The sequence below is a fragment of the Colletotrichum karsti genome, assembly GCF_011947395.1.
Source record: "Colletotrichum karsti strain CkLH20 chromosome Unknown Scaffold2, whole genome shotgun sequence".
Classification (NCBI taxonomy): domain Eukaryota; kingdom Fungi; phylum Ascomycota; class Sordariomycetes; order Glomerellales; family Glomerellaceae; genus Colletotrichum; species Colletotrichum karsti.
The window spans coordinates 569,657-593,614 of NW_024065902.1; the positions used below are offsets into that span (position 1 = coordinate 569,657).

The window sequence follows — 23,958 nt, forward strand, 5'->3', positions numbered from 1 at the left end:
CTGTGATTGCAAAGAATACGTGAACTTTTTTCCTCTCGTTTTCATTACTAGGTAAGGTACGCCCTCATCAACTCCCCTCTATTCATCATGCGTCGTGATATGAAGTCGTTTGTTTACATGCCTCGCACACTCCATGGTCCAACGTAGCAAATATGCAATTCCTCACGCTTCTTTCTTACAACCCTCTCATCAGCTCGTGAAGCGCCTTCATTATGTAGTAGCAGAATACAAATATAAATCTTCCCTCTATCCGTATCATAGCATCTCTCCCTGAGGAGGCATCTTCGTCAAGAAACTAGTGGGTACTTTGGGGACCGCCTGCGCGGCCGCAGCTCGCTCGGCTCGGAAGAGTTCCTGCTGTCGGTCGCTCTCGCGAGACCGTCCTCCCGTCAGACGGCGCATTCTCGACCTCGTGCTCTGCGCAAGCGGTTTGATCATGTTCTCGAGCGAAAAGGACCCCTCGCCGCCGTGGCCGGTGCTCGGTCGCTCGTCGTCCGCGTCCGAGAATACGTCTTCGAGGAACTCGTCGTCGGACGTGAACTCGCTGATGTGCGGCTGGTACGATGCCGGCGCGGACGGCGACGTGATCGACCTAGAGTGCAGGCCCGGCCTCATGCCACCGCCCTGGCCGTTGCCGTTGCCATTGCCTCCCGCCATCAACCCCGCCGACGCGCTAAAGGCTCCAGGATTCATCGTGTTGGAGTTCGGATCCCTTGCCGTAGCTGGTGGCCTGTCAGTAAACCCATTCTGGAACGTGCTGTTGTTGGAAGCCTGGTGCAGGATTGGCAGGATTTGCTCATCATACAACTGCGCTCCGGATTCGAAACTGTCCGGCGAGAACTCTGTGATGGTCTTCGAAGAGCGGCCGTCGCTTGGTGGGCTCGATCCGAGGTCGTCGAAGAAGTCGTCGAGGCTGTCCAGTTTGGTGACGAGGTCGCCCAGGTGTCCTTCCCCTCGGCCCTCGTCCGACATCATCGTCTCGGTCCGATCAGGCATCTGGAAGTAGCTGTACGGGAAATCGTCGTTGTGGAATTCGACGTCGGGCGTCGGGGTCGCTTCCGTCATGATTCCTTCTGCGGTCTGGCACATGTAGAATGCGGCGTGAATGTTCGCACGGGTGGAGTCGGTCTTCTTGGCTGGGATGGGGATGGCCCAGCCGGATGCTTCTGGGATACCGAACAGGCTTTGGGTGCGCCCGTATTCCTTCCGGATTGTCTTGGATGTGGAGCGCGTCATGCTCATTCTGAGATGTTGCTTGTCCATGGCGCTGCCGGACATCGCCATGATGTTGTCCAGAACCTCCAACGCTTCCATGCAGAACTCCGTCTGCAGCAGACGCAAGAGCGGAGAGATCAAATCGGAGCCGTGCCCGGCCAGCTCGGGCTTGCGCATGTCAATCTCGGGAATCACGATGCTCAGGATGTTCATCGTCTTGAGCTTCACCCACGCCGTGGAATTGGTCAGCAAGCCCATGAGGAAGATCACCATCTTGAAGTCCAGCTTGGGCAGGAAGTGATCCTTCAAGGCTCCGAAAAGACGACTTTGGAACTCTCTGCCGTTCTTTTGGTACTTGAAGGCGACGTATTCCTCGAGGACGACAGCAATGTTGCCGAGCCCTTGAGCTTCCGCTACGGCGCAGAGAATTTCGGCAGACTGCAGGGCCGGCTCACTAGGCTCGTCTTGTTCCAGTTCGTGCAGGAAACGGGGGAAGTTGGCCAGGATGGCAAAGAACACTCTGCTGTCGTCTCCGATAAGACCATCGCTGGGCAGCTGAACCAACTTGTTGATAGTGCTCAGTGTGGTTTCCATACAAATTGATGACCTTAGTCCCTTGTAGAGAAGAGACTGAAGACCTTCAAATTGTCCATCCCATCTCGAGGGTTGACCGTCGAGGAGCAACCGTCGGACATTCGGCAACCTGAAGTCGATCTTGGTGAGGAACTCGTTGAGCATCTCCACTGCCTCCAGATACTCGCGCTCGTTAATGGATTCCAAGCACGCGCACGTTGTCCAGAACAGTTGGGGGAAGGTGAGTAATTTGTCGGCATCGAGCTTGAGAATGAGAGTTTTGAGGGTCGTGAGGATTTCCATGGCGAAAGTCTGGATCTCGGTGTCTTCGTCGGCAATGGTGTTTGAAAGACGCGCAAGCATGTCGCCCAACATGAACTGATCCAAAGATGTGAGAATGCACCGGAAGATCTGGAACGATCGGCAAGCGAGATGCCGGACAGGACACGATGTCGCCCATGTCAGTGAAAGTCGACCCCATTGATCTTTGATACCAGGATAGGTCATCTCAAACGTCTTGACGACTTCGGCCGTGAGGAATTCCATGCTCGGGGGAACTTTGTTGTCATGGTCGTCGGCCTTGCCATTGCTGTCCTCGTAACCCCATACAACCGAGCGGTCGTGGCGGCGAATCAGATCAATGAGATCTTCTATAGATGCCCTGGCTGTAGGCGGTGTTTGATCATCTAGTTGGGAGATGACAAGCTCGTGGATGAGGTGCACAAGCATTTCTCTGGCCTGCTCTTGCACAAGGGGAGTGTAGTGATCCCAGAGAACGGTGACCACCTGGAGAAGTACTGGCACGTTGTCTGGTATCAAGTGAACAGGAGAAACCATGAGGTCCACGAGCAAAATGAGCGACAGCTGACCCAAGGAGAAGCCTGCCTGCTTCGTGCCCACAGGGAGCGCTTCGCTCAGGTCTGCGCAGTACGGCAGCAGGCCAATGTCTGGCGGCGGAGGCATGGCATCCTTCTTCTCGTTCGGAACCATGGCCTTGGGGGTGATTTGCATGAGAAGAAACTCAACGACCTTCATCCCAGGTGTGCTGGTCGTACTAGACAGGAAAACGACGATCTGCTTGGCGTACTCGACGAAGTTCTGCTCTCGGCGTTCGAGGCACAGTGAGATGATGAAGTCGAGGATCAGCCTGACATTTCCTGGGTACGGGCCAGTAGCGAGAGCCTGCCAAAGGGCTTGTACCTCGTTGTGTAAGGCGCCGCTGGACTTGATCGTGATCTCCAAAAGGTTTGCCAGAAGCACATATGACTGAGCGATGGGGCCGCCGTTCGGGTCGACCTTGAGCTCAATGGACTGAATCCAAGGTAAGATGACGGCAATGACGTTCCGTTGCGAGGCGGCCTGGAGATCCTTGAAGTAAAGCGTGAACTCCGAGAAGATGTGGAACGCCAGCTCGGTGTGTTGCTTGGCAAGTCGCTTTGAGATCTCAAACTGAGCAAGCTTGTAGACAGCCTTGGTCTTGTCGGAGATGCTGATGTCGTAGTCTTGAATCTTGGAGGTGCGCCCCGGCTGCTGCCGTTCCTCGAGTGCGCGCAGAACACGGGCAGACTTGGATCGTATGTCACTCTCGTCGTTGCCAAGAGTGAAGAGGCAGAGACCAAGCAGCTTCCAGAAGGGGCACGAGTAGTCAAGGTGCTCAAGCAACACCTGCGTAACTACTGCAAAGTAACTCTCCTGCACCTTGGAGACGTCGGACAGGTAGCAACGAGCGATGCAGTGTTCCAGGAGATAAGGATACTCCTGGTTGTGAACGATCAGGTTCTGCAAAGCGCGACGTCCGATCACGTTCATTCGGTCGCTGCCCGAGTTGAAAATAGCCTCGATCCAGGCAAGCATTCTTCGAATGTCGAACTGCAGCGTTGCGCCGCTCTCGGTCGTGATGCTCATGGGCCCTCCGCAGAGAGCTGCCATGGCGCTCAGGGCAGCCGTGCGTAGGTTGCGCTTCTCGATCTCCATTGCGGCGGTGACGGTTCCCCTCTCACCTAGCGATTGCTGGTCGATGAGAGATTGCCTCATGGTATCTTCGCGGACGCGGATCTGCGTCTGGTTGGGCGAGAACCCGCACCAGTCTTCCATCAGCGAGAAGGCGGACTTTCTGGACTCAAAGGTCATCCAGCGGGAGGGGTCTTTGGTTCTGTTGATGCCCTCGAAGAGCTCCTCCATCAGGCCGCAGTAGTGGCGTCTCAGCTTCTGGAACTCCCAGTCCATCTGAACTTCGCCGTCCATGAGGAAGAGCTTGAGGTCCCTAGTGTACGTGACGAGATTTGTGAGCACCCACTCATCATTGTAGACCTCTTCCATCTTGAGGAAGTGGCATGTGAGTTTGTAGACGTGGGTGATTTCTGTCCTGAGCAGATCCATCTTGCGATTGCGTCTCGGGCTGCTGTTGGTACGTTGATGAATGCGGGCACGAGCCTCGTCGTTGCAGCGCGAGACTTGCCCGGCCAGCTCCTCCAGAAGTGTGCGGTAGATGTGAATGTTGATAGATCCCATGGCTAGGACGACGGCGTCTCTGACGGATGCCGAGGACACGGACAGGAGGGGAATGAGGTACTTAAACAGCACTCGAGCTGAGACAATCTTGTCCGCTGAACTGGGCTTGGACGTCTTACGGCTATGCTGTGTTCCTTGGGGGTTGGCCGGAACGACAGCCCCTGGGTCGGCCAAGGTGGTACAGGCGAAGATGAGGTAGAGCTTCCATTGTTCCACAAGGATTTCGGGCTGTGTCGTCGGTGTCCTACCGGCGATGCGGGCGCTCCCGGGATCAGATCCGTAGTACAAACCCCTGGTGGGTTCCGAAAGAAGCACGATCGCCTTGTACATCTGCAGGATCCGGTTGCAGATCAAGTCTCGGCCAATGGTGACTGTGAATGGACACTTCTCGTAGGCAATACGGATGAGATTAGGGAAGAGCTTGAACCACAGCGTGGTGTCGTATGACACATCGCTGGTGCACAGCTCCACAAGAGCTCCTCGATTGTTACTGTTTTGGATGCCTCTTTGGAGCCTGCTTCTCTCGGCGACCGACAGACCCTCGTCCTTAAAGTTCATCACTTGCATGGAATCGTTCTCCAGGATGTCGATGACACGCAGCGTATCCTTGTCTTGGTTCTGCAGTGCCTTGTCGAAATCGGTAATGAGCCGGAGAACGGTGATGGCGAAGTACCGCACTCTGCGAGACTGGGAACATAGAAAGAACAGCCCGTGGGCCTCTGCCTGGTCTACTTCCGCCCAAATTCCAGACAGATCGAGTTTAGCCCCGCGCTTGTCGCTGGCCTCGAGTTGACCGAGAGATGCGTCTCGAGTTTTCCTTCGGATCTCTTCAATCCAGATCTGTAGCAGCTCGACGTAGAGACGCAGAGTACTCTCAATGTGACCGGGGCCCAGCATTCCGCCGTCAGACATGGTGGAGTATCGATCGTCGAAGTTAAATATGAAGCGAGCAAAACCCATGGTAACTTGCTGGGCGTGGGCTTGTCTCGCAATGGCTTTGAGTGACTGCGCTGAAGAAAATGCAACGTTGGACTGCACATGCGCAGTTCCGGTACAGAGAAGGTTGATTAGCGAGTTGAAGGGTATATCGACAGAGAGACAACGGGGTAACGCTTGAACCGCAACATGCAATAGCTCGTAGAACGCCTGTTTATGATCTGCGGGAGACTGGTGGTCGTCTCGCCGTGAAAAGTTGAATGTGTCCGCAATAGGGGTTTTGGGGCCCGGGCTGCTGAACTTTTCGTCCAGCACAGCCTGGCCTCCGAAGGTATTGTCGCAGATTATTGTGATTTTGCCGAGGATCTCACAGAACTTGTGATAGTACTCCCGGACGCTGTCACTCAGAGCGGCAGTTCGCACTGGACGAGACAAATGCTCGCCTTCTCCAGCAAGGCCTCCGGGGTGGCCGTTATGAGGCGACGCCATGACGGGAGAAGTAGGTACGCGATCCGGCGTAGGTGGTGGAGGGAAGGCGATTGGGAAAGGAGGTCGCCCTTGCTCCCCGCTCTCGAGGTCCGACATGATGGCAAGGAACGCTCTGATTCCAACAACCATGCGATCCGGGTCCAGCTGTTCCACCTTGAGCTCCTTGTTGGTTACGAACACCTCGGCGTTGATTAGAGGAAAGATGATGTTCTTGAAGCAGTATTCAGGCTGCTTGTATCCAATGATCCGGATGATCTGAATGATCGGCTCGGCAACGGCTGAGTCGGCGGCAATCAACCCACGCTTGGTAGGAGGCAATACCAACTTCATCACCTCGTCCAGCTTTCTCGTGGCGTTCGGCAAGGTATCGTTCGTTCGGAAGAGGTACGTCCACAACAACCTCGAGATCACCTGGAGGCAAAGGGGCCTCGTGAATCTGTCCTTCAATTTCGGCTGGAGCGGCAGGATTAGTTGAAGCCATTGGGATCCGAAGGTCTCCGGCGTGGAAACAGAGAGCATCGTAGCCGTAAGGGGGAAGGCGAAACCCCAGTGTCGAGGCTTAATGAACATTTGCGCCAGTCTAGGGCCAATGGCACCAAGCACATCAATCCATTTCGGATGGGTCAAGTCCTGATTTGATGCTTTGGACGCAACAGAGAGCAGTAACGCCTCGAGCACCTGGCAGAAAGCCGTCTTGACTCGTTGGCCGTGTGAACGGTTGAATAGACGTCCAACCTGAACGAGAAAGTCGCAGCACTGTTCCCAGGATTCCTGTGGGACTGTGTTAATCCTGAGATGCTTCATTCCGCCAAGCACGAGCTCGATCTTGCCCTCAGCATCACGACCAGCTAGTGACGTCGGACTCTTATTGACCAGTTCCTGTAAGGTACGCTCGATGTCTGCGAGAAATCTGTCGGTGACGCCCTTGAAGTTGATCTCGCTCATAACACCAAGAAGCTGGGCGAAGAGGTTCCAGTTCGCGAGTTTCAAAGGGCTGACCATCAGTTGGTCGGTATCCGCGATCTTGAGCTGGCCGAAAATGATGCCTTCCAATTTCTCCTCCATCTCCAACGTCAAGAAGGGCAGGCTCGTCTGACTAATGACCTCCAAGAGCACTCGACACAGGATGTAAATCGAGACGGTCGAGCGGCGTTCGGCGTGGGCGACGAATTCTTGCTTGGCGGCAAGGGAGGTCTGAGGGCTCGTGAGACCATTGTCCATCTGTCCGCCGCCAGACAGGGGCTGGAGAGGCTCTGTATTCCTCCGTTGAAGTGGTCCTGGGGGGGCGCCTCTCGACTGCTGAAGCTGGCTTCGTGCTTCGTTGGCGGCATCGCTCTTACTTTTCCTCCACAGCATCATGGAATCTATCAATGGTTTCGGACGTGGGCGGGCGATGTGGCCCAAGGCGGTAATGATCTGATCGAACGAGGGGTCGACTCCCGGGCCGCAGATCTGTTCGACCTGCGGCTCCGGTTCGAATGGAACTGTAATGCAGTCATTGAGCTTCTCCTCGGCTTGGGCGATGAACTAGCACGACGGGATTAGTTTCTACCACGGGACAAGAACCAGCGCGTGTAGCATACGGATGTGAAGAGCACATGCAGGGCGTATTCCCCAACAGTCTTCTGCTCGTCCTTGTGGTGTCTCGAGGAGTGGGAGTGGTGATGCGCGTGGTCGCGTCTTGACTTGCTGTGCATTCGTTCGATCTTCCTCTGGGTTGCAGAAGCGTTCGTGAAGTCGGTCGCGGATGAGGTCCTCTCTGGGACAAGAGGGCCGGAGTTGACGGTGGTACCGGACAAGGCGGTGCCCGGGCGCGGCCCCGGGGGCGCGTCTGGTTCCAATCGCCCAACGGCATGCATATCGGTACGGTCCGAAGCTGAGGTGAGGCTCGCGCCTGCAGCAGCAATTATCTGCGGGCTGAGGGGACTCGAAGAAGAGCTGGCGTGGCTTCCATTTCTAGAGTGCTGAATGCCGTGGACTATGGAGGTCTGGCGGTGGTGTCCGTAGGAGGCGCTCTTGGGATCGACGACTCGCTCGATTACGCCGCCAATGGCAGACCGGGACTGGGAGTGGTTGTGTATTCGGGGTGAGGTGAGGTTCGAGCCGGAGACGGGGGGCGGCTGGGAAGAGAGCTTTTCGATGGAGGAATCGCGCGAATGGGTGACGGAGCGAATCGACGGAGGATAGGGTTCCAAGGCGGCGGGCCTCAAGGTTCGGTCCCAGCCGTCGTCTTCTTCGTCTTCTTCGTCGAGGGTGGTGACGGATCGCGGAGAGAACTTTAACGGCGGGTCCTGCAAAAGATCGGGCAGCGTCGTCTGGGACGGAGCTAGACGAGACGACGTCTTATGGTCAGTGACAGGCTTTCCCCTCTCTTGTGAAACAACTGGCTGCGCGTAGGGACGGAGACGGGGTGGAGGTTTGGATGCGTTAGACGTTTTGAAGGTGTGTGTGCACAGATGCGAGGCCCGGCACACACCAACGCTATAAGCAGGTAGACCAGGCCAAGGGAAGAGACGGGCAAGCTAGTAGGGGAGGAAGAAGGGGACGGCGATGGCGATGAAGTTCGGGTAGAAGGGGAGTAGAAGGGGGCCGCAGAGGTATGAAGGGCGCAAAGTGTAGCGAGGCCAGGGCCGGGGAGCACACACGGCACAGCACAGCGACACCAACGACGATTGTAGTAAGCGAGTAGCGCAGGCGGGAGCACAGCGGCAACCAACAATGCAGCGCGAGGCAGAGCGAAGCGGCGCGAGGCTGCTTTAGACCCGTGTCTGTGTGCCCTTGGGTCGAGAAGTGTGTGTGTGTGCGTGCGTGCGCGCGTGCTATGTGTGTGGATGGGGCGGATGACGGTAGCGATGGTGGTGGTGGTGTATCTGTACTCCGTACTCGACGGCGGACGATGGTTCCTGAGGCGTCGGACGGGACGAGGGCAGACCAGACCATGGCGGGCCAGGGAGACGAGACGAGACGAGACGAGATGGAGGGTATCGAAGCATATAGCGTTCGGCCGTCGGTAGCGTAGCGCACAGCAGAGGCGTCCGGTGTATCCATACACATCGTCCACGGCCCGTCCACTTATCAAGATCCATCAAGGAAAGGCGTTGTTGTATACAACACATGACATAGGAAACAGAGGCATGTGTAGAGGCGGGCGGGTGCGTGTGCGTGTGTGGTGTACGTATGGGGATGTGAGGTAATGTATGCAATGCAGCTTATACTCACCCATTGTCGCGTCGGATCGAGTCCCATGATCCGGGGTCTTACGACATTCGAGGTTGGTGGCACCGTCGCTACTTGACGGCGGCCGGGAGGGAGGTGGATGAAAACGACGGAAGCGGAGGACGGAGGATGTTGATGGCAATGATGAAATGTTGGAAAAAGTCCGGCGGGAAGAAAAAAAAAGAGGATTTGAACTCGGAGTGGGTGTGTGTGATATGGACTGGACTTGACTTGGACTGATGGACAGGAAAAGGGGAGGAATAGATGGGCTGGCTACCTAGCAATGACAGTGACAGGCCAGCAGGCAAATCATCATCAAGAATCAGATTTTAATCAATCAATTCATTCAATAAAACGAAGCAAGCACCACCTCTTTCAACAGGTGCAGGTGGTTGGAAAGACTGGCATCTGCCATCGGTACCAAGAGACAATACTCCTCTCTGTGGACTGTGGACTGGGCCTTGTCGACTAGAACTGCTCAATTTGAACAGCGAGAGAGTATTGCGTAGCATCCGGACCAGGGGGGAAAAAGAAGCATAAGGCAGGCAAAAGGCAAGGCAAGGTATCTCCAAGGCGCGATACTTCTGTCATTGCGTCAATCTGCGCAATAACAGCCCTGTAGCGACCGCGGGCCATGTACCTCGTCTTGGGTTCTCGGGCAGGGATACACAACCTCACGAGGTAAGTCATCCGATCCGAACTCCGTACTTTTCTTCTCGTCGAGCCCGGTTCGATGCCCTCATTCGCTGGCTCACAGCACTCTTCTAGAGCACCCATGCCGATGTCATGCTTCTTCCACCTCTCCTTTTGACTTCTGTCCTCTGTTCTCCGTGAACTCGATCTCCTCCCATCTTTGGCTGATGATTCGTTTCGTAGAAGTGGTCACGCCCTCATATTCGGTCATCCATAGCCAACGGGTTGACTCCCGCTACAAGTGTCCCGCTGGTAGTTCCTGGCTCCTGGCTCCTGGCTCCTGGCTGTCAAACTACTTTGGTATCCGTCGCTGTCCACTTGCGCCTAAAAATGCTCAAGAAACCCCGCCCACAGCCCAATTCGTGGACATCACATTTTTCTGAAAGGCATAGGCCACGCGATGGGATCCCGTCAATGCAAGGGCCGTAGCCAATCATTAGTCCCCATGATCCGGACGAGCTCCCTGAGCTGAGGGTCCTGGAGGCTGGAGGCTGGAGGGTCCCCCAGGCCAAGAACCAAATGGTGAAGAGGAGGGGGCCCAGTGGACACGGGATGGTCCCCCTTTTCGGGCTTGCTGGGAAAGGCCCGGCGAGTTCTGAGCGCGCTTCCATCCAATCCAGCTGTGCCATTCGTCTTTGCGCCGCCGCATCAGCTTGCAAAGTGAAGATGAGGTCAGAAGCACCAAGCATCAATGCCTCGGTCGAGGCGAGTTGAATGCCGGAAGGGCGGTATCCAGCACCTCCATGCAAGTCGCTGAGGTGTCTACGACAATGTAGCTCATCAAGTTTCTTCTCACAGCTGCTGTTGTGCTTGTCACCGTAAAACCACCGCAGAGCCGACCAGCGACAGCGCAATGATGAAGCCAGTAAGCAGAGCAGGACGCAAGGCTATCTAGCGTGCCTCTCAACGGTGATCAAGCAGGCCTTTCTGGAATGTCGAGGCTTATCTTGCACTAATGTGAGGTAAAGACAATAGTGCAAACGTTATTGCTTGGCTGAGTCCTTGTATCCGTAGGTTTTGTCGTCGACTCCGCCATCTTGGCTTCTTCCATGCTGATCAACGTTCGGGAGGATCATGCAAACACTGCAGCATTGCAGAAGAACCTGGGAATTGCGCGGTCGTGAGGCCGCGGCCACTGCCGCCAGCCCACAACAACCTCTGGCAACCAGAGTCTCATCGTCATCTGCTCATCTGATCATGCCTATATCCAGACGCTCATTTCTGCCGAAGCAGGGACGAGATTGAGAACGACCTGAGTTCATCAGAAGCACGAGGCTCCCGGCTCCAGCCTCGAGCTGAAGACGGACCGCGGCACCTGCAGGACGATTGTCATTTTCACGGACGATCGTCCGCTGCACATGTGGGCTGAAAATATCCGAACAATATCAATCCTGGTTTTTGGTCAAATGAACCAAGGGCCACTATTGGCATGGCCAATTCTAGGCTCGCTCGTCCTCGCAGCCACGGAACATCTGACCTGCGGCAGCCTGCATTTTTTCGTTCTACAGGCTGCTGAGGTGCGGTCTCGTGGTGAGTTCAGTCGAAGATCGTCTGCAGGTCACCCAGTATGACGGCACTTGACCAGACTCTAGTTTTGTGTCCGTACGGCTACTCGTGAATGGTTTATGGGTCTGACCTGCGTAATTGATTGCGCGCCGTCGTACTGCGAAAAAAAGAAATAAAAACCGTTCGAGACTGGGAACAAGAGGAACAAGTCTCGCAAGCCTCGCTGGAAAGAAACCAAATGCAGGGAAGTACGAACGCGTCCAACGGCTTTCGACCCCAACGGCTGGAGCGCTTTCCTTTTAACGACGGAACCCAGGCTCGCTTGATGTTTTCGAGCTCGTGTCCTTCCATGTAATCAGAGTCTGTTCCTTCGTGTCAGCCTCGCCAGTGGCGCAGTAGCACTCGGGGAGACGGGAGGCTTTCAATAATGATGTTGCTAGTCGAGAATCATGAACGGCCATGAGAGAAAGTGAGAACACGACCAGGAAAACGCCAAGGTGGGCGTCCGGCGGCAGTGGGTACCAAAGAGGACTGTGTGAAGGTCCGAGACCGAAATCGACGAGATGCGGTGAAACCCCGGGAAGGACAGCTGGCGGGAATGTCAGGTCCGTTTTTTTGTCGTCAAGTTCTGGCGCAAGTCCCGCCGATGGTGCTCCGGCCTCAAACGAGCAGGTTCGGGATGGAGCTGCGATCTAGCTGGATCAAGGCACACAATGGCGATCTCCCTTTGCGACTGCCGGCCGGCCCGGCATCATGGGGAGAGCGGACTGGTGTATTCGTCCGGGGCGCCGACCCCACAGGGCGGACAGTCGTGTCGATTGCTCGGCCGAGAGTTAGGGAAGTACTCGCCAATGCAAGTCGACCAGGGCCAAGGCAGTCCAGCGTATTCGTGTTCGGTGAGGTATCGACTACCAGTCCGAGGACCCTGCATGCCGTCTCGTCCATGATTCGAACGAGGGTGGAAGTTGGTGATGCCGTAGCCAAGATGCAAAAAATCCCGTTAAATCGGAGTGTGGCATGGCCCGCGCCGAAGATGCTAGTGACAGCGTGTCGAGAACCGGGGCAGGCCTCTAGGTTCTCGATCCCCGTAAGGAATCAGGGACGTAGGGACGCAGGACGGAGTACCATAAGGTAAGGTAAGTTTCGGACGTCATGACGCGGGATTCGTATGTAATGTCGAGTGTGGCTGTCATTGACTGTAGGCAGTATCCGTAGGCGATGCGAGTCGAAGTCCCGGAATAGAATGCCGCTGGTCCCTGCGACGGAATCCGAGTGCGCGGAAAGTTATGGAAATAAGACGTTTGAGTAAGGTCAGGTTGGCGGGTGGCACACTGGCCAGTCAGGCGAGGCACAGCACCATTGTTGAGACGAGGCACAACTGCCGCGGACTCGGCCGCGGCTGCAGTGTTTGGTGGTCGATGGTCGATGGTGGAAGACCAGACAGAGGTGGCTCGTTATCGGTCTCGCGGGGTTCCCTTGGCTCGCGACGCAACCCAATCGAAGACGGCGGGATCCATCATGATCCCCATCTGAGCATGCACCGCTCTGCCGCTCGCTGCGCTGTCATTGATGATTCAACGAGTCAGAAGCGCTGCTGATTTCTGTCCAAGCAAACACCCGTGGACCGGTCAAGCTGGTCAAGGGGCTTGTTGCAGTGTCGTTACGGCTTACGGCGCCAGATAGCCAGACAAGAAATAGAGGCGACAGACTGAAGTTTCTTGGCTAATGCCGTTGCCGTTGCCGTTGCCGTTGCTATTGTCATTGCCATTGCCGCGGCCTGAAGATGCAGCAAGAGCAGAGTAAACTTTTCTTTAGAGTGCACTGGGGTGGATGCATGTCAAAGCTGACTTATCTATACCCACTAAATATCCATCCGACCCATGTGAATGGTTCATTACACGAATGACTAAGCCTCGGAAGTGATGACGGACCGGCAAGAGGGGTGAGGAAATCGACGGCGGGGGTGGACCCAAGAGAGAGAACTGCTCGGTACGTACCGGAATACGTCGCATTCTCCCACTTCCACCAAATTAAACCAAACCGACGACGGGAAGGCTTTCATTCAACGTTCGGAACACGTTTGTTCTTGGTGCATCTCAATTCCGAATCAGCCCAGTTCCAGCCCCCATTGCCCCCCATCTCCCCCAGGGCCCAGGCAGCTAAGCCCTCACTCAGTGTTACCGTCCGTCCGTGTCAGACCCGGTCCCTTATCTCACCCGCCGGTGGACTTTTGGGCTTGTTCCCGATGAGCAAGTCCGTCTCATCCCGCCCCGTCACCCCGTCCATCCTCGCTGTCTTCACGGATCAAACTCTCTTTATTTCAATTTTTTTGGCCTGAACCCTTTTCCAAATCTTTTCTTCTTCTTTTCCATCTTCATCCCAAGCTTGCTGCTGTTAATCTTTCCACCTACCTAGTTTCCTCACCAAGACACTCGCTGTGTTCTGCCCGTGTTAGTGCTTCACCTCACGTCACACATACCTCCAGCCCGCGACTAAGGTAAAAAGTCATTGCACACACTAAAAGACGTAAGTACCTCTCCACCGTTTCCACATGCAAAAGGTACCCGCCCGGCCGCCGTAGGTTCAGCGCTGTGTTGCGCTCCTACTGGATCCAAAAGCCTCAGGCGGCGCCGTCCAGTGTCCGAAACTCGGCATCTCTGCAGGCTGGCACCCCCAGCAGGCTCCCACTCGCTGGAACCACCACCACCACCACCACCATTCTCTTCTCGGTCCTCAGTCCACCACACCGCACGGCGATTGTCGAATCATCCCCGCTGATCTCATGTGAACACGATTGCAGTATCCTACTCCCCGAGCAAGCCCACCTCGCCCCGAGCAAAGGCTTACATACGAGGCTTTCGGCTTGTTTTCCCCAACTTGCCTCCAACAACCGCCACTGCTTGCGGCTATCTGACCGACCCCAAAATTCGCCAGAGGTCAATCCACGACTGGCAACTTTGCAATTGCGCTCTGGTGATCGTCTACCTTGCGCGTCGCTGAGATTTTTTTGGCCTCTCTTTTCTCTCTCCCCCACCCCCGCCGCGACACTCGGTCTACGAGAAGAAAACCACAACTCGGAGTTGTCGTCGGTCTTCACGGGATCCCTCAGTTGAGTCCGACGGCCCAACATGGCGGAACTCGACACGCTGGACATCGTTGTCCTGGCCGTCATCCTTCTGGGAACGGCGGCCTACTTCACAAAGGGCAAGTACTGGGGTGTCGTCAAGGACCCGTACGCCAACGCCTTCGCCAACGCAAATGGAGCAAAGGCCGGCAAGACAAGAAACATCCTGGAGAAGATGGAGGAGTCGGGCAAGAACTGCATCGTCTTCTACGGCTCGCAGACTGGTACCGCTGAGGACTACGCCTCCAGGCTCGCAAAGGAGGGCAAGAGCCGCTTCGGACTCGAGACCATGGTCGCCGACCTCGAGGACTACGACTACGACAACCTCGACGCCATCCCCAACGACAAGATCGTCATGTTCGTCCTTGCCACCTACGGCGAGGGCGAGCCCACCGATAACGCCGTCGACTTCTACGAGTTCATCACCGGCGAGGACGTCTCCTTCTCCGAGGGCAACGACCCGGCCCTGAGCAACCTCAACTTTGTCGCTTTCGGTCTCGGCAACAACACCTACGAACACTACAACTCCATGGTCCGCAACGTCACCAAGGCTCTCGAGAAGCTCGGTGCCCACAGAATCGGCGAGGCCGGCGAGGGTGACGACGGCGCCGGTACCATGGAAGAGGACTTCCTCGCCTGGAAGGACCCCATGTGGGCTTCTCTGGCTGAGAAGATGGGATTGGAGGAGCGCGAGGCTGTCTACGAGCCCATCTTCAGCATCCTCGAGCGCGAGGGCCTCGATGCCTCCTCGCCCGAGGTCTACCTCGGAGAACCCAACAAGATGCACCTCGAGGGCACCGCCAAGGGTCCCTTCAACGCCCACAACCCCTACATTGCCCCCATCGCCGAGTCCAAGGAGCTGTTCAGCGTCAAGGACCGAAACTGCCTGCACATCGAAGTCGACATCAGCGGATCCAACCTCTCCTACCAGACTGGTGACCACATCGCCGTCTGGCCCACGAACCCCGGTGAAGAGGTTGACCGCTTCCTCGACCTCGTCGGACTTACGGAGAAGAGACACTCGGTCATCAGCGTCAAGGCCCTCGAGCCGACTGCCAAGGTCCCCTTCCCCACGCCCACCACCTACGACGCCATCATCCGCTACCACCTCGAGATCTGCGCCCCTGTTTCCCGTCAGTTCGTGTCTACGCTTGCCGCCTTTGCTCCCTCCGAGGAGATCAAGGCCGAGATGGTCAAGCTCGGAGGCGACAAGGACTACTTCCACCAGAAGAGCGGTGCCCACTACTACAACATCGTCCGGTTCCTGCACTCTGTCAGCGGCGGCCAGCAGTGGACTAACATCCCCTTCTCCGCCTGGATTGAAGGCCTCACCAAGCTCCAGCCCCGCTACTACTCCATCTCCTCCTCATCTCTGGTTCAGCCCAAGAAGATCTCCATCACCGCCGTCGTCGAGAATGTCATGATTCCCGGCCGCGAGGACCCCTTCCGCGGTGTCGCCACCAACTACCTCTTCGCCCTCAAGCAGAAGCAGAACGGCGACCCCGAGCCCAATGCCTTCGGACTTACCTACGAGATCACCGGTCCCCGCAACAAGTACGACGGTATTCACGTCCCCGTCCACGTCCGCCACTCCAACTTCAAGCTGCCTTCCGACCCCTCTAAGCCCATCGTCCTCATCGGTCCCGGAACCGGTGTCGCCCCGTTCCGTGGTTTCGTCCAGGAGCGCGCCAAGCTCGCGCAGGACGGCGCCGACGTGGGCAAGACGATTCTCTTCTTCGGTTGCAGGAAACAGGACGAGGACTTTTTGTACAAGGACGAGTGGGAGGTAAGACAGACCCCACCCGTGAAACGCCGACGCAAGGGATGATAATACTGACACATGATCAAACAGCAATACAAGCAGGCTCTCGGCGACAAGTTCGAGCTCGTCACCGCCTTCTCCCGTGAGGGCTCCAAGAAGGTCTACGTTCAGCACCGCCTCAAGGAGCGCGCCGAGGAGATCAACAAGCTGCTCGAGAAGAAGGCCTACTTTTACGTGTGCGGTGACGCCGCCAACATGGCTCGCGAGGTCAACACCGTTCTCGCCCAGATTCTGGCCGAGCAGCGCGGCATCACCGAGGCCAAGGCGGAGGAGATTGTCAAGAACATGAGGGCGGCAAACCAGTACCAGGTAAGGCGAACCCCGACCCCGCCCCCGCCCCCACCATCATCATCACATGGCCACGAGTCGCTAACACCCGTCACAGGAGGACGTCTGGTCATAGACTCAGTCGTACGGCCGGTATTTAGAAAAGAACTTGTTTGGTTGCGCATGAGTGGACATACGTCCTTTGGGATACAGAGCGTGCGTGCGCGGTGCTGCTATTTTGGCGTGAAAATGTGTGCGCACGTCTTCTGAGCATAGGGCGGCGTATGTTATTGCATGTTGGAACGGGATGACGGAGTAATTTTCTCGGGAAGGGTTTCCTCTCTGCTTCGACTCCCCCTCCTTTCCGGAGAGGCGTGGTGGGGTAGGGAATGGTGGTGGGACTAATTGGTCCAATTTGGCATATAACCCTTTCTGGTCGTCGTAAACTTTTGTTGGTTCCTTTTTTTCTTGGAGTTTGTACTGAGATGATCCCTTCAGAGTATAGACATTCACAAGTACACATTTCAACATTCTCGCAGGTTCGTCGTGTTTATGATATGCTCATGAATAAGTTATGGACGAGCTGAATACGAAGACCATGGACAACAACGGCAGCTAGGACACCACACGGCGGAGAGAGAGGGCCGTGGAGAACAGCGAGGAACTTCGAAGAAACCTGATCGAGTATGAGGACGAGGACAACATACGGTTGCTTGTGAAGTGGTTGGTAAGACGGTTGCTTGCAGGAACCCTCACAGCCCTGGTGAAAAGGCTCGTCCGCCTCGGCCGGGCCGGTCGACAAGGCACTGCTCATTGGGCCGGCCTGTATGAGGCGACCCTTCGCTTGGATGGAAACGGAGACTCGAGGGGAAACGAAGAGAAAGGGATTTTATGCCTCAAAGAAGCCGGCTGGGGTTATCATCCCCGTTTCTCCCCAGTAATAATATCTTGGCATCGAAGGAATTGGGCTGCGGGGAATCGGATCTCGTCCCGTGCCGCATCCGCGATGGGGTCCCGGCCTTGCTATTATCTATCACCCATCACACCGGCCGCCGACAGCATTCACATCGCGATACCCGTTCCGAAGGCAAACTGCCCCATCTCTCTTCCGCGATCTGATATCTGACCGGGCCGGATGTATCTACCGGCGCAACCCAAGACGGCGGGTGGGCCTGGATTAAGAAGATGTTTGCCAGCGCCGACATGCGCAGTGGCAAGTTGCTGGGCATCATCACCACGGAGCCAGTAGTGCAATCGTGAACCCCCCGCGCGGCAGGGAGCCGGCGATGTCGAGATATCTAGATCCGATCAGATGCAGGGCGCATTGGGAAGCAAACAACGAAACAGGCTTGGAGAACCAGAAGCAAGCCGAAAAGTCAAGCGGAGGCCGGCCGAAGCCTGTTTCTTCTGCCGGACTCGGGATTGCCCGCTCTTTAAGCGGGTGTTGCCATCATCCTGTGGTTCGTGTCACACCCTGACTTTGAAAGGCAAAATCCTAGATGTCCGGGAAAGCCGCCCTTTCTTGGCTGTGGAGCTTTGGGGAAATGTTCGAGACAAGGCGACTCGGCCGTGGCTGCGAGACCGCCGAGGCGAGACTGATTTTCGCGCCAGCCCCAGCCAGGCTCGGGATCTTCTCCTCTTAATCAGTCGATCCGTCCGTGTACTTCGAGTGCTGCACTTTACTGTCATCTTTTTTGGCAGCTGTTATAATATGTCTGTAAACGGTTAGCAGAGAGGTAAGGGTGCTTCGATGCCTCGCATTATGCAGCAACACCAAAACGACAACTTGCAGACTGCAATTGGCAAGCCGATGTTTACCTTGGAGGGATTGCCGCTGCGAGATCGATCTCCGCCCCAGCCAGCCTGTAACCCCTCCACTTGACAGTCCGGAGATTCCTTTACCGCCACTTTGGACATCCCACAGACTACGACCTGTCATCTCGTCTGTCTCTTCACGGACAGGTGGCTGCCCAACTATTTGGCTCCCAACACCGCCGAAGCGACGAGCCGTTCGATAGTGAGCCCACCTGTCTGCCGGGGTAGACCCGACGGTTATCTTGTTCTCTGTCTTCGGTCCGGTCGTGAGATTAGCGGGAGACATAGGGAGACATAGCTGACCAGGGGCAGCGGGAAGGGTGGAGGTCGCGATCGACTGATCTTGCTCGATGGTATTTCAGCCTCATAAAGTCTTTTGCAACCTCGACGGAAGCGTGAACACCTCGTCACAGACATAGGATGCGAGCAGCCCGCAAAAGAAAACAGGCATGGTTCCTCTGGAAACCCGAAATCGGATTCGTTCCATCGCGTGCGTGAAAAATTGCGGCACGGCCTCCTCTATCCAGCCACCCCACGTCGTTTCTTTTTCCTGGCGCCGGCCCAAGCAGGGAAGACGCATGTTTAGTCTTCAGGTCTCAGCCAAACACAGGCTGTCTGCTAAGTTAGAGGGCCCTGTCTCTTCTCTTCGTTTCGGTTGGCTTGAGCTCGAGATGGACAGCAGACTCGTGGCTCGACTGGGTTGCAACGTTGTTCGGTAATAGTATCGAAGTCGCGGTGCATGGTTACTACCCCGGCTGGCTCTCCCTGTCAGTATACGTTTGAAAGTCAGGGATAACATCCAGCACGTTCTCTCGTCGAGAACACGGAACATAATCGGAAAGGCTTACCTCGTAGGATTTCTCGAGCCATGTGCCTCGAGAGAGGTCTCAGGTACCCGTTTCGCCACGTCGAATGGCTCTGCTCTTCCTTCTACACCACTGCTCCAGATCACGCCAGCCCCAGACTATCGTGAGATGCAGTCCGCATCTCTCCTATGCCGAAGTCGGTTAGGTTCTGTTTCGTCTCCGAGCGAGAGGCTCTCAACAAAAAGAAGAAAGCCAGGACCTGACCATTTTGGACGAACCGCTTTCCACCCATCTTCACACTGCAGATTGCCTCTCATTGGTACTCAACGTCTTGGCCGGCAACTCTGTCTGGCTCGGACTGCCTCGATACATAGTCGATTTGCACCCTTGATCCTGGCATTCAATTCTACCAACACGTCAGCTGCCGGACCAGTCGTTTTCCACCAAGGACGTGGGCTGAGATGGTGGGCATCAAGTGCTTGCTCACTCGAGGACAGCGCGGGCAGCGAGTGCTGCTGGCCATTGGCTAGACATGAACGCCTGCATCGAGTGGGATCAACCGCAGGTCGCAGACTTCAGACCGGGCTTCCGCAGGAGAGACATCAGGCAGCCCGACTTTCCTGACTCTGATCCGAGAGCTACCTCTCTCCTTCTCGACGCTAACCCTGTCTCAGAGGCCAGTGATCAGAAAAGAAAAGAGATGTGTGGACCATCACTCTATGACAACCACGCTTGGCTGCAGGGCAAGGGTTGCAGACCGCAAAGCAACTTGACTGAAAGGACACCATCCCATAAAGACTGGAAGAGATCCCTCCTGGCTGCCCAGGTATCCCCTATTTGATCGGAGAATGGCACCCAGATAGACATCCTCGGCTTCCTTGACATATATTTCGCGGTTGAGCGGCTACCGGTATTCTTATGACAAACGGACGGTGCATGGTGGGCATTTTGATATTGCGGTTTCATTGTTGGTTTGGGTACTTGCAGCCTTGTCTTTGGGAGCGTTTCCAAGAGACCGGATCGACGCAGACTGCTTCCTCCAGACACGAAGATCGGACGGCATCGTTGCGGTATATTTGATTGACTTAAAGGAGGCACACGACCAAGTTCTCGGGGGTGAGGTCCATTCTGCTCTGGCCCTGGAGGAGTAAGGTACTGACACGGCTACCGAATAGGTACCTAGTGTCGACGACATCATTAGCAGCTTCCAAGCATCTGCTTATACTTACTTACCAAGAGAAATACTCTTATCGAGAAACTGGGAAGGCAGTCCCCTCGCAAAGGCTCGAAGCCGTCGGCCACAAAACGTTCCCGAAGTCTGTTGCTCGTCGTCTGAGAAGGCTGTATCGAGAGAAGCAAGCTGCCCATCTTCAGGTGCGTCTTGACCGATAAGGTCTGTTGGCTTTCTCGCCTGTCAAGGCACTGACTATCGAGCGTCTTCCTCAGACAGAGTGGTACATATTTATCAGCATCATCAGTCAGTCTGTAGTTACTGTCGAAGCTCACGCTACGGGAAGGTTGATCTGCTTCCACCTCTCGCTCTCGCCCCTGAATCAAAAGGGACAAGGTGTTTTCTGCGGCAAGGACTCGACCAACCTACCTCTTCAAGCTCTTTCCAAGTTTTCTGTGGTTTTCGGAAGGGAAACGTGTAGCTGGAAGGCTCTGGACATATCAGGAGAGACAACGACTTTGCTTGTGGAAAGGAAGGAGGCCAGCAACATATCACGAGGAAGGTATGTCCACCCCCTTTCCACTGCACCCGCCAACTTGGGAAAGAAAACTTCAGTTGGGAAGTTGCTGATGGAAAGTGACAGCCTGGAACAGCAGCAAGAGTGACATTGAGGACCCGCCAGGCATATCCGCTCTGGCCCTTTTGGTCCAAAGTCACCTCCTCTGCTTACATCCTCACCCCTCCTTGTTCCTCCCCTCGACATCATTTCTTTCCCAACCAAGCATCACAGCCAACATCTCCTTACTATTCCAGAAGAACAAGCCTGGCAGCTTCCTCCTTGAAAGGGCCTTGACACAAAAGGAAGCAAGCATCCTTAAGGTAGGTAGGAACCAAGAACCGAATACACGTTTCTCCCCCTTTATCTTCTCTTCGTCCCTCGTCTCCCCCAACTTTTCATCTTCTTCTCTTGACCACAGCATCACCACTCTTCTTCCAACCATTCTCCCACAGTCTCTTTGGCTCAATTGCTCCCGATAACTTGTTCCATCTTTTTTACTGATCACTCGCTTCATCACAGAGTCTTTGGTAACAACATTTGCCATTGTTCGCGTCGATCGAGCTCGTCCTGGTTCCAAGGCCTTGATTCATCTTCAAAACTACCAAGGTGAGTGACCACGACAACGACGACCTTCATCCTGGAATCCCCTCGAGCCTCACCGACAATTGTGTCATTTGCGTTGCTTCGTGGCCTCGGTCTTCTAGATGGCTGTCCCGATATAATCCCTCGCAGCCATCTTGGGCCACGACAGCAGCAGTCCCTCTCGAATCAATTGCACCACGTCATCGAGCACTTCGTTTCTTTTCTCCATGTACTAATCAAACGCTCGACACAGGTTTCTCCAGTTCAATCTCTTTCCTCGCCTTCTTGGTAACCTCTGGCATCGTTCGAAGTAAGTCATTACCCATCAGCAAATCTTCCACCTTGATATCTTCGGAGACGGGTACCTTCCAAGGTTACCGGGCGTTCCAATTTCCTTCCCAGTGAACCATTCCCACAAAACTCTATGCATACTAACCATTCTGTCGTCCAGACTTCGGACATGACTATGTCTTATCAGGCTCACACCATGGACTCCAAGCACTCTGTCGCCTTCGCTGGACCCGGCAGCCAGCCCCTTCCCGGCGCTCATGGGCCCCAGTACACCGAGAATCACATTCCCGGCATGGTGTCCAACGTTGAGGGCTTGACCAACGCCATGAACTCCTTCTCGGGTATGTCTATCGGCGGCATGGGTCACAACGGCACCGGCATGGGTCAGATGAGCGCCCATACATACATGGTTCCTCAGGATTACATCCTCGCTCCCCACCTGCCTGGTGCTGCCATGGGTATGGACCAGCTCTCCCAGGGTCCTTATGGCCCGGCGACTGGCGGCTATCTGGCTGCTCCTGGCCAGTTCAATCCCTACGTCCCCTACGGCATGATGCCATTCACTCCCGGTCGTGCTGTCAGCGGCAACGCAGTGCTCCAGGACCGGACCAACCGCAACCACAGCGACATTGTTCCAGGTCTCGAGAACCGTCGTCACAGTGGCGGTTCCTACAGCACCACGGAGTCGGCTCCCACGACCCCTTTCTACAATGGTGGTTCCAAGAACGACCGGGGCCCTCGTGTTGCTGCCCTCGACCGCTCGACTTACACGACCCCATCTCCCCAGCAGATTGTCGGTTCCAACATGTTCATTGAACCTGCTGCCAAGCACGGCGTCATCAACATTCCTGTTGACCGTAACCTGGAGGAGCTCTTGAAGCAGGAGCCTCCCATCCCCAAGGCCGTCCCCGCCGTCTTCACCCCTGCTGCTCAGATGAAGACCCTGGACCAGAGCTTGGAGAACCGCATCCCTGGTAACCGCAACGTCTACATTCGTGGCCTCCATCCCACCACCGATGACGAGCTCTTGTACCGCTTTGCCTCCCGCTTCGGTGAGGTCGAGACCTCAAAGGCCATCATCGACACCTCCACGGGTGCCTGCAAGGGCTTCGGCTTTGCCAAGTTCTTCGACGTTCGGGACTCTGAGATGTGCATCCGGGGCTTCCACCGCTTGGGATATGAGGTCGGATTCGCTCGTGTAAGTCTTTTTCTGCTTTTCCATTGGAGCATCGACTAATCATCTGCACAGGAGTCTTTCAACTCTCGTCTCAAGGCCGAGGGTGATGAGGGTTCCACCAACCTGTACATTTCGAACCTCCCTAAGAGTCTCACCGAGAACGTGAGTACACGCTTCGCTGTCTTTCTCTGGCGTCGGCGACTAACCCTTGCAGGACCTCGGCGACATCTTCAGGGGTTACCACATCATGTCCTCCAAGATCCTCCGGGACAGCATGGGCAACAGCCGTGGGGTTGGCTTTGCTCGGTATGATTCCTCTTCTCACATCTGCGCATCACAACGCTGACATTTTCGACAGCTTTGAGTCTAGAGACGTCTGCGACGCTGTCATCAAACAGTTCAACGGAATCCCCATTGGCGAAGAGGGCATGGTCATGAACATTCGCTACGCCGACACTCCTGGCCAGAAGGAGCTCAAGCGTGTCACTGCCGAGCGCCGCCAGTTCCGTACCAATGAGTACAACATTGGAGCCTACGGTACACCTCTTGTTGGCATTCAGCCCAACATGTACAACCAGCCGGCCTGGAAGCGTGCTCTGCATGCCACCGCCAACACGTGAGTCCCTACCGTCTGCCCCAAACATGAAGCATCATGGCTGACCTTGAGCAGCGTCTACGCGCCTCGCTCCATGGGCGGCGGTTTTGATCGAATGGGCAAGGGGGTCAAGTCTGAGGGCTACCAGGCGGGCAGCACTGTTCAGGGAAAAACCCAGTACCGTGACCACCCTCGCCATTGGAGCATTCTTCTTGACTAACTTGCTTCTGCAGATCGACCGCTGAGGTCCCCGTCGCTTCGATCACGGACGACGACAGCGATGAGGGTGTGACGATCCATCCCGAGGTGACCACGCCGGTCATTGTCAGCACCCAATCCTCTCCGACGGCGAAGAGAGAGAAGAGGGAGATCAAAGAGATCAAGGACACCAAGGACGCCAAGGACATCAAGGATGTCAAGGAGAACAAGGAGAAGAAGGAGCAAAAGTGAGAGAATTGTCATGAGGAGCATTTGCATTTTCGGGGTACATCATTCGTCGTTTTGCCGCAGTCTTCGGGTATTCAGCGCCGCAACACATGGCAGTATCGGTTTTTGATCAGGGAACATGTTATGCTCTGAGGTAGCTGATACTCTTGCGCATTCTGCCCGG

At 55.6% G+C, this 23,958-nt stretch overlaps 2 protein-coding genes across 2 annotated transcripts; one reads left to right on the forward strand and one right to left on the reverse strand.

Moving 5' to 3' along the window:
* Window positions 1-255: 255 nt before the first annotated feature.
* On the reverse strand, window positions 256-8,664 carry CkaCkLH20_00731 (cell morphogenesis protein PAG1; the record flags this gene model as incomplete). Its single annotated transcript, XM_038883451.1, has 3 exons — window positions 256-7,251; window positions 7,308-8,050; window positions 8,601-8,664. The coding sequence occupies 3 exons, from the start codon at window positions 8,662-8,664 to the stop codon at window positions 256-258; spliced, it is 7,803 nt and encodes a 2,600-aa protein (XP_038751046.1).
* Window positions 8,665-14,267: 5,603 nt separating this feature from the next.
* CkaCkLH20_00732 (putative NADPH--cytochrome reductase) lies at window positions 14,268-23,798 on the forward strand (the record flags this gene model as incomplete). The annotated part of the gene is made up of 8 exons (XM_038883452.1): window positions 14,268-16,049; window positions 16,116-16,394; window positions 21,737-22,774; window positions 22,826-22,915; window positions 22,968-23,059; window positions 23,112-23,369; window positions 23,424-23,525; window positions 23,582-23,798. The coding sequence occupies 8 exons, from the start codon at window positions 14,268-14,270 to the stop codon at window positions 23,796-23,798; spliced, it is 3,858 nt and encodes a 1,285-aa protein (XP_038751047.1).
* Window positions 23,799-23,958: the final 160 nt, after the last annotated feature.